Source organism: Micropterus dolomieu, linkage group LG03 (genome assembly GCF_021292245.1).
Source record: "Micropterus dolomieu isolate WLL.071019.BEF.003 ecotype Adirondacks linkage group LG03, ASM2129224v1, whole genome shotgun sequence".
Lineage (NCBI taxonomy): Eukaryota > Metazoa > Chordata > Actinopteri > Centrarchiformes > Centrarchidae > Micropterus > Micropterus dolomieu.
In genome coordinates, this window is record NC_060152.1 from 18,783,344 (window position 1) to 18,794,308 (window position 10,965).

Here is a 10,965-nt window from a genome sequence, read left to right on the forward strand (position 1 = left end):
CTCATTTTCTGTTGCTACTTGCTACTTTGTTATGCCGTTTGTCATACTGAACCTTATACCTACTTTACCTAAGTCATTTTCATAATAAAATATCATGGGCCATACAAAGACATTTCTTGATGATTTTTGTAATTACTACTCATAATAATTAACACTGATAATATTAATTGAGGGGTGTCTGGGGGTCCTCCCCCCGAAAATTTTGTGCTTTAAACATATAATTTATTGTATTCTGGTGATTTTTTCTGCACCAACTTATTGAGGAAATGTCTTTATTTATATAAAAGGAAACACAAAATTCAGGTGACAATATAATAAGGTCAAAATATGATAATGCAGTAAGGGTCTCAGGCATTATGTATTAATATCAGATATGTTTCTCTTGTAGATCAACCTTTCTCATTTAATTTCATCCCTGCTGAGTCTACACATATACATGCATGACTGAAGTAGCCTAAAGTCTTTAAATGTGCATGTGGCACCTTTTTACCTCAATTATAAATTAATTAATTTTAATTCAGTTATAAACTCCAGTTGCTTCTGCAGGTTTTCTGCACATGTGCAAAACTTTCTGCACATGTAGAATCTCTCCCATTTATGTGTTGTCTGATATACATAGCTGGGATGGGGATGGTGCAATGGATAAGACAGATGCCTTTGCTGTGTGGGACTTGGGTTCAATTCCCCGTTGTCCCCCATCTACCAATGTGTTGTAAGCAAGACCCTTAACCCCTAGTTACTCCAGAGGCGTGCGACCTCTGACTTATATAGCAATTGTAAGTCGCTTTGGGTAAAAGCATCTGCTAAATGAATAAACATTTGCACAATAACATTTTGAGACAAAAGTCGTAATATTACGAGAATGAAATCTCAATCTATGGAGAAGGAGTGGCCACCAGGGTAATACTCTAATAATAGTTTAACAAAATCTACCTGCCCCTCTGCTGTGCATTACCCTTCGTTACTGCTGTGCTGACATGGTAGTAGGCTACAGACACAGAGCCCGTCTGCGACTATACTCGATGAGACGAGCTGCTCTTCATCAGAGATAGAAAACGGAAACTGAAAACAGTGTGATCAGAAATAAGAATCACCACAAATCCACACAAACATTAATTTCAGCATCTCTGATAAAGTGCAGTTCAAAGCCGCTTTAGAAGGAAACATCCTGGAACAGAGAAAAAGTCCCAAACAGAGTCTCTGAGTGAGTACAAAGAGACAGCAAAGAGAGCGAGAGGAGTCGCGGTCAGGTGGCTATTCTCTCTACTTTGCTTAACCATTTGTGCAGCATATAAACTGACTAGACACTGACCGACAACATTTAGGCTATATCTAAATGTTTTGATTACAATTCAGTAGTCGCTGACAAGCCCTGAAACTTTGAGCAATGCCCCCTCTCTCTCCTGTCGTGCTCACTGTAAATGCTGGCAGGCTGGGGGGGTCACTTTAGCTGAATTTCAAACAAAATGTAGCAATATTATTGCGAGTAGCCTCCGTTCTTTGAAGACCTGAGAGACAGGCTGCGTCATGAAGATTATTGCATATTAATCCGGAAAATATTTTTGAAACTTTTGACAAAGTTTGCATGATTGCTGCTTTGTCTAAGATGTTCATGAAAGCCATACAGAATAATCAGCTGACTAGGGGTTTAATAAAATAAAATTCAACTGACCAACAACAACAGACTGCATTCATATACTCACCACAGAAAGTTTCACACCTTCAGTGCCTAATGTGCAGCTGAGCTGCATGGCAGGCAGCAGCATAAGATGCAGTGGAATTGCAGAGTGCAGAGTAGTGTTCATCATTAGAGCAGCAATCTGCTACACAGCTGTGGAAGTAATGCTTAGGACTTAATACTAAGGCACAGTCTGCAAATGGCCCTAGCTCATTCAGCAACACCCCACAGGAATCACCGCTTTCAAAAAGCATCTGTGCTTTAGCAGGACAATGGTGTAGTCTGGAGGAACAGACTACACCATTGTTCAGCTGTGGGCAAACCCTAATCTATTTGGGCAAGCTCTTCATTGGGCATCATTTGGTCATCATCAGGGTCAGTGTTGGCATTCCCACAAAGACAAGAGACAGAAGAGCCATACACAGTTCTGTGGGGTTTTAGGTTGACACACCCTCTCGTGCCATAGCTGCTTGCAGACCATTCCTCTGGGGCACTGGGCTGGGTGGCAGTAGACCTCTCCAGTTACCGGTCCACAGATAGAGTGCTGATCACAGCTGTCCCAGAAAGTTGAGTTGAGGCTGTGGTACTTGCCTCTAGAGTCTGTGCAGCCACACTGATGTGGATGCACACAGCCATTTGGAATCCTAATGAATCCAGGGTCACAGAAACAGCCCTCAACACTGACCTTATTACAGTCACTGGAATTAAATTCACAGGATGGAAGACAGGGTGAGCCACACGTCTTCTGGTGGGTGGACAGTGCACATCAAATTGGATATTGGTGTGGCATTTAAAGATTATTTAACAATAATCTCAAGAAATATTTAACTGCATTATATTGCACCCCTCAATACGACTACTTACCAACTGTCACTTCACCGTGGTAGCTATCACTGGATCCTCCACAAACTATAGAAAAGGAATATCTGGCATCATCAGTCGCAACTCTTCAGTATGTATGTGGTTGACTACACAACTTTCAAAGGAATCTGGATCGGCTTTACAATGACAGTGGGCCAATGGACCACTCTGACGAGCACTGCACAGTGCCTCCTATGACTTAAGACAACCTCAGGAACACATTCTGTGAGGAAGGCCACTTCATCCAGTTTCTGTTTACAGCCAGTACAACAGTTATGGTCCTCATCACAGCCGGTAAGACTGAGCAAGCTCCACAGTTAATGGGAGGGGTACCAGGAGTAGGTGCAAAATACTTATTTTGAGGATCACCATTAAAATTGCCACACAGGCCATAGACTTTGCCCCTGTAGTGTGAGTCCAGTGTAAAAAGAACAGTGCTGTTCCCATCGAAGACTACATGCATCCCAAAGTCAGTTTTCAGTAGAGCTCTGCCTTCCTTGTAAGATACCTGGATCTTACCCCTCAACAGAGGAACATGAGTCACTTGACCATTAAGCTGAAAATTAAAGGGGAAACTGATAAGTAATAAAATTAAAACCTAAACATCTTCTTCATTCAGAAACTGACATTTACTCACATCTATGCTACATCTTGATGACAAATCTATAAGCTTGCACAGTGACCACCGGTGTGGAGGATGCTGCTATGCTGCCATTGTTCTTGGACACACTAAAAGGTGTCAAGCCACGTGCTGGCCCTTTGCTGGCTGCAAGCACATAGATACCCTCAAAGTTATAGCTGAGCCCATCAAAGGTGTGGTAGTGCCTCCCCAGGCCCAGCACAAACCCCAACGGCTCTCACAGACAGGCATACCATTTGCTCAGGTAACATTTCTCTGTTTCATCATATTTTCCATCACATGTGGGTTTTGCTCTGCTTAAGAAAAAATAAATAATGTTAACAGCATTAATAATTGCACTGGCAAGCAAATCAGTATCTAAAAATATATTTCCTTAATTGAAATCCTCTCCATCCTTGGGGCAACCTATGATACCATCGTAAACTATACAACTGTGCAGTGGAGAACAGGAGTATTGCTCACAGACAAAGAGGAGGACCACAGATGCAGTTGACAGTACAGTTCTGTAGCAGTTTGTCGCCTGAAAATAGAAACATTTAATGTAAACTAATAAAAAAAGTACATTGCAATGTGTTTACTGACAAGGTAAAATTTAGTCAAATACCATTTCTAATTAAAACATTACAAACCGAAATGGTATAATTCAAGTAAAAGTGTAGGACTAGCTAAATTAACTTTCCTAATTAGAATGGACAGAAAACAGTGTTTCATTCTTACCTTAAACCTCCTCCCGTCATGTAAGCAGCCACACTGCTCTGCTGGTACACAGTTATGGCCATCATTAAAGGAATCCAGTATTACACTGGCAACTTTCCTCATAGTCCCTGGGGCACTGCACTGACAGGCTAATCTCAGGACACAGTGAGGAGCAAGAATTGGCACACTGGCTGTAGTTGCTTTGAGGACATCGATCATCTGTAAAATAAAACACATGGCAGAAATATTCAGTACAATTTTACTGCATTTAATAATTTTGAAACAATTTACCAAGCTGTTGGACTTACTACAGCCTGTGGCATTCATCCAGAGGTCAACCATCCCTCCTGCCTCAGAGGCCCAGTGTTGTCCTTCTGCAACACAAAGGTTTTCCATGCAGAGTGAGTAGTATTCCTGTGGGTACACTAAATGGTGACAAGCATAGAATTGTCCCCTGGGATGGTTGAGAAGGCCACAGTACAGGTCAGAGTTATACTCAGGCACAGGGTACTGGCAGAATTGACAGACGTGTCGCTGCAGGACGATTCAATCACCAAACAAACTCCCATGATGGCCCAAAGATGTCAGGATCAGAGATCACGGTGCCACTGGAAAGCTGCAGGTCAAATAAGGGATCAGCATTGTAGTTCCCACAAACACCACAGGTTGTCTGGTAATAAATGTCAAGGATCTTGACCAGAATGTGGATTTAAGCTCAACTGGCTGTGGGGTCTGGATGGTTATCCATCCATTTTTCTGTTGCACAGTGACATTGTTCTGGGAGAATGGCATGTTCTCGTAAACTCCATTTACCTGGTTGAAATAATTCATTAAAACAAACATATTATACAATACAGTTTGTTTATGCTGAGAAAAAAATACTTTACAGCACATAGCAAGGGATGCACAATAAATCATGCTGAAGGTTGTGAAATCATTATATGACTTACCTGATTTTTTTATCCTGGAAAAGCCTCTTAAAATACATTTTATTGACTTGCAGGTAGATCTACCTGCCCCCTCTATGGTTGCCCTGCACAGCTACCAAAACAGGCTCCACATCCAGTTTGAGCGAGCACGTCTGTGTGAAATTCAAATGTATTGGGATCCATCGACAGACCAGTTTTGGGGTGGCAACCTTGAACACTCCTCAAGCTCTCCACACACAAGTCATGTGCCCCCTAGCTTTATTTACATGTAGACACTTCCTGTCCTGCCCTGAGTTATTCTCCATTGTGAAAGCAGCTACAGTTTTCTGGGAAGACACAGAGGCTGCCACTGTGAACTAAACCTGCTTCACAGAGGCTTGTCTACTGTGTTATTCTGCATGCCGAGGCAGAGGTGAACAGAGGCAGAACTCATGTTGTAACTGGTACTTGGGGGACAGAACAGGTCTGTAGAGATACACAGGCATTAAGTCGGGAAGACTGGAAAATGTTGTAAAGGTTAAGGTTGACCAGTGATGCATTAGTACCATCTAGTGGTCCAAGAGCACCTGAAAGGTTATGGCATCAATACCAATGAGTCACTGTATGTATACTAAAAATTGAATAAACTACAATATAAATACACAAGGGAACAAACTTTACATTAAGTACCTACAGGCATATATCTGATTTGTATGCAGATAATCTCCATTCTCTTTTCCTCATGGTACTTGATCAATATTAACAATCTAAACGTGATGATATTGGATATACAAACTCTACATATTTAATTTGGTGTGCACTGATGCTGAACTCCAAACAACAAAACAGTACAGTTACAATTGTAGAGAATATTAAATTTAATTCACTTGCACAACAGAGCTCGGAGCACATTAACACTCAGAATCAGCAGAAAACAGGACTTCGCCAGGAATAAACCGAAGCCTTGTGGGAAAGGCAGACAGCAGTATACTCAGGGAGTGACATAGTGCAGGCTGGAGACCTCCATAAAGACACAGGTCAGTGATGCATGCTTGTAAAAGCTGGAGGGGTCCACTTTGCCATGACAGTGTGTGAATGGTCCATTAATTTCCAGAATCTTCCCACAAGCCTCCGGGTCAGAGAAGCGGGCCGGACGCTCAGATGAACATTTTGGACAACTTCTTCCTAGACAGTCCTCCACACACCAAGAATCTGCCCACTTCTCCATTGTTTTCCAAAATGTTGCTGTGAGGTCATCAGCAGGATCAGAGTTGAAGTTACCACACAGGCCAAAAGTAGCATTAGCATTTTTACTGGTGAGACTAATGCCTGCTATGCCCTCTGTGCTCAGACTAAATTCAAAGCTGAGATCTGTGTTGATGGAAGTGTGCAGCCCCAAAAGAGAAAGCCGCTGCAGCTGGGCTGAATTGATGGGGCATGTTTTTCTTGACACCATCAACCTGTAGGGGGTGCCAAAATTGCATTTCAGAAAGCACAGGGAACCACAACAGTTTTCAAAAGTAATATTTATGAAGTCAGATTTTATTTTTAGATAATTAATGTATGAGACATTACAGTGTCAGAAAAATTATTCATGTAAACAAACTCACAGTAAAGCGCTTACCTCTGTCTTTTACCTCTTTCAATGTTTTTACTGTTTAGCTTCACAAGCACACCACTCACATTGACCAGGACATGAAGTGCTTATTCTAGGTGTCCATCTGTCTGTACGTCAACCTGAATGGTATCAATGCCTTGTTTCTGCCCACGCATGGAAATCATAGTCATGCTGGTCAAAGGTGATGACCGGTATACATGCACGTCTGCTGGGTGTGCGCCACACAGCTTCTGACTCCATCTTGAAGACCGCAATATTCATCGGAGTCACAAGAATCCGATTGGCACTGCAGCTGGTTGGTGTGGGGGTCACAAACGCACCGTTCAGTGCATCCCTCATCAGACCCAAAGGTCCGGTTGTTGTGGTAATGGTCGCCATTGAGAGTGCAGACACAGTGGGACAAGGAAACACAGGTGGCACCATCCAGGACGAACCCTGGGTCACATTGGCAGGTCTCTACACAAGCCAGGATGCAGAAGCTGCAGTAACACAAATTTGCTTATGGCAGAAGGTGCTGTTCCTCCACTCTCCAATCTGGTTCCGGGCATTTTGGCAGGCAGCAGCATAGGCCTCCAACATTGGGCCTTCTGAAGGTTATTACTAGAGCACAGGTCAAATATGTTCACAAATGTGGAGAATTTTGTGTAGTTAACAACTTCCTGGCACAGGCAAAATGGATTTTGTGGTGACAAAACATACTCTTGCTGGGAGCACCATTGACAAGCTCCATTTTTCTCTATTAGCTCTTCAGCAGAGCAGCATGGGCATGAATCTCCACAATCTGCTGTACAGTGAGCTTCCTGATCAGGAACTCTCCAGCTCCAGCCAAAGGTGGTAGCATCAACAGCCTCACCCTGTGAGGTTCTGAGGCCATACATAAAGAAATGTTCATTATATGATAAGATGCCATTCCACCATAACTGATTAAGTAAATCACACACAGACAGTAAGGCTATAATGGTGAGGTGACTCTCCAAATTCAAACTTACCCAAGCATAGCCTTTTTCCCCTCTGTAGATAGCACTTTTGTCTTTAGCTACTTGGACATGAACAGCTTTTAGAGAGGAATCCTCATTGGGAGTCCTGCCTTTCTGTATCCTGACCCAAAATGTATTATTCCCCATGTTGTCATCCAATATACGCATCAGTGTGAAGGTACAGTTTCCTTGCAATTCAAATGCTTTTTCATCAAAAGTGTAGATGTGGGAGCCTCCCAGTACCCAACACTGGGATTCTTGAGGTTGGCTCTGGACAACACAAGTCTCTCCATTCTCACAGATTTGATCTTTTTCAGCTGAAAAAATAAGAGGAAAAATATTAATTACAATATTAATGGCAGTTTAGGTAGAAGACACATGCTACTAGAGATACCAACAGACACCCCTCCCTTAAAAAATGGTTGCAAATACTGAAAGTAAAATTAGTGATTTAATGGACAATTCAAACATGCGAAGGTTTAACTTCATTTGAGGTCAAATGAAGGACATTGAGAAAAAAACACTCTGTTTTCTGTTAGGGATGTTTTGTAACCTCATACCACAAAGTGACAAAAAAAAATATTATAATGTAAGACATTGTTGCATGGTGCAGGTGAGTGAACAACAGTTTGCCTGTGAGGAAATGTCACCCAACCCAACAGAACCAACTGGGCCTACCTGTCCTTGCACAGCCCCAGGTATTGTTCAGGGTGCAGCACTGTCCCTCGGGGCAAGACGCTGGCTCACAACTCATGGTGGAAGTGGCAGAGCAGTTACACTGCTCGGAGCATCCCTCAGCCCCTGAGATCTCCCCAATCTAAAGAGAACAGTGAGTCATTGTTGTTTTGCATTACCCAACTGTTCTCCAACAGCAAGCAAGCAAACAAACCATAACACAAAAGGACTAGGATTTTGTGATTAGTAATGCCCCACGTACAGTACAGGTGAGGCATATGTTTGTTTGGCCAATGACATAAATGAGTCATGTTATTAACAGGAATAACTAGAAGATGTCACTTCTTTAGCTGTGGCAACATGTTTTTAACTGAGCCTGCAGTGGGGTCACATGTAAATTTATCATAATACACACACACACACACACACACACACACACACACACACACCCTCAGTGAACCAATAGATTAGAATGGACAGAACAAGTTAAACAAAGCTGCAATTTCAGATTGGATCAAATGACACGTATATTAGTTCCACTGGATTAAGAAATCATGCATTTATTGCTGTGATAAGAGAATATGTATGTTGGTTTAAGCTAAATAATGTGTAGCTACTCACATCATAGTAGTACCCATGGTAGAAGCAACAACATTTCTCAGCTTTGATGCAGCCATTTCCACGCTGCATGTATCCAGAGTCACATTGACAACCCTCATAACAGGCCCGTGGGCAAGGGATATCGAATAAAATACCACAGGACTCAGGGCACGCCACTGACATATATATTGTAGTGAGAGTTTTCAGGGCATAAGAGCACTGTGAGAGGGAAAAAAAAGGGTTCACATACTGTGCAGAGTCCAAATAGCCTTAAATCAATCCGGCAACTTTACTGTATAGAGCTCGCCAGAGTTTTAAGAGTACAGCAGCATGTGTGCAGACCTGTATGATTTACACCATAAAAGACTAATGAAACAACACATGTACACATAAGAAAGTCAAGATTAATACTCACCACACTTTTCACCCCTCCATGGTCTGACCTTAACTCCTGCATCCTGGCATGCAAAAGTGTACTCCTTCAAACTATTGCATTAGACATACACAAGTCATTTGCACAGTTCTGAAAGAAGGGTTCTGGGTCCACAGTGGAGTGGCATCCACGAAATGAACCTGCAGGAGCAGATAGCATGCCACAGAGGTTATCAGATGCAAATTCAGCTGCCATGGTAGAGTTGCACTCTGAACAGAGATCACTTTCTTCAGAGCAATTTGTTCCAGCTGATGAAAGCGACCAGGAAGATACAAAGATGGAAACATCACTATTATTTTTGTGATCCAGCTGGACAGGGAGACCTCTCAAAACACCATCAATCTAAAAATGCTAAATTACAAATAAAGGCACACTAAACAGTTTGCTTGTAAATGTACAACTGTTTACCTTGACTTTCTCCCAATACTCCATCTTGAATGTCACCCTGAAGTACAGCTGTCCTTGCTGGATGATAACAGTGGGATCTGACTCTTCCCTGTCACAAACCTCGGCCAGAACATAACGACATCTTCCGATATTAAAGTCAAAGCTGTGTCCATCATAGGTCCTAAAGTGCCTGCCACCCATGACTGTGCATTTAACAGGCTGTGAAGCATGTCAGGCCCTGTGGCCATCTTGGATGGCACATTTTGTTCCATTTGGATGTGTGTGGTTGTTACATTGCACTCTGTTGTAGCCCACACAGACACAGTGCAGCTGACAGTGCTCATCAGGGTAAAAGTTCTCATGGATTTCATGGTAAGCACCCTTATAAAAGTGCAACACATTCCCCACCTCTGTGGAAAAACGCAGGTTTGCAGAAACAACCCTCTTTGCATTTCACTGCTACAAGACTTGGGTTTTCTACACAGTCAGACACGTGACTGGAGCAGAGGTGGTATTCATTATTAAGTGGGCAGGAGAGATCTAAGGAGAGAGATGAAACAATTTCATTAAAAAAATATTTCCATTCTGTACACGTTTAACAAAAAGAAAAACAAGATTTCACTATGGTTACTTGCTGTAAAATTTGGAAGCCCTCCATTCATCCACTATAGCTCCTATTTCTTGACATACAGCAACATAACTGGACACAGAATGGTCTGGTTACTATTACAGAGGTCATTAACACAGTTATCACAGAAATCTTGCAGATCAACTGTTCCGTGACAGCTCTGGAATGCTCCCTCTATATCCAGTAACTGTCCACAGAAGTCTTTTCTCTCATAAAGAGCCATATCTTGTGAATTGCAACCAGAGGTGTTCATAGGCACATCTACACATTCATGTTTACTGCTGGTTTGTCACTGTCAAATGGCCTGAGAGATATCAGATTTGTCGTCAGGGATCAAATCATCTTCTGAATTAGCATTAAAGTTCCCACACAGGCCACAGAGATTACCAGAGAAGATCCTTGGCATTTGACATCAGAGTGGTGCATTACAACAATGCCCAAGTCAGTCTCTATACACTTTGAGAGTCCAGTCATGTAGAGCTTTACTTTGCCTTGGCTCAACACAGATGGAAGATGCAGTAGCAGACCATTTACCTGAGACAAGTGCAGTGATGTTAACATTGCAACTGGACAAATCATAGTTTGTCTAGATTTATTGTGGCAAATAAATGAACCTACCATAACCCTGTTACTGCAATCATTTGACATCTTAACGGAATAACCAGAGACCACCATTTTAACATGCTGAAAGGAAACATTTGCAGCACCCCTTTTCTGGTTCTGGACCTCCACACCCAGGTCTTCCCAGGTAGGACAGTGAGAAGCGAGTAGGTAAGTACAGTTGCCATAGACATCAAAGTTACGCCCATCAAAGGTGGTAAAATGGAGATCTCCTCTGGCTATACACACCCCAGGCCCATCCAT

General features: G+C 42.4%; 1 protein-coding gene across 1 annotated transcript in view; it reads right to left on the reverse strand.

Moving 5' to 3' along the window:
- LOC123968099 (IgGFc-binding protein) overlaps positions 1-10,965 on the reverse strand; it is a 32,014-nt gene extending 21,049 nt beyond the window's left edge. Inside the window, 7 exon segments of the mRNA XM_046044589.1 lie at positions 5,700-5,840; positions 5,843-6,243; positions 6,467-6,492; positions 6,627-6,857; positions 7,391-7,695; positions 8,057-8,195; positions 10,636-10,965. Of these exon segments, the coding sequence (XP_045900545.1) occupies positions 5,700-5,840; positions 5,843-6,243; positions 6,467-6,492; positions 6,627-6,857; positions 7,391-7,695; positions 8,057-8,195; positions 10,636-10,965 (1,573 nt within the window).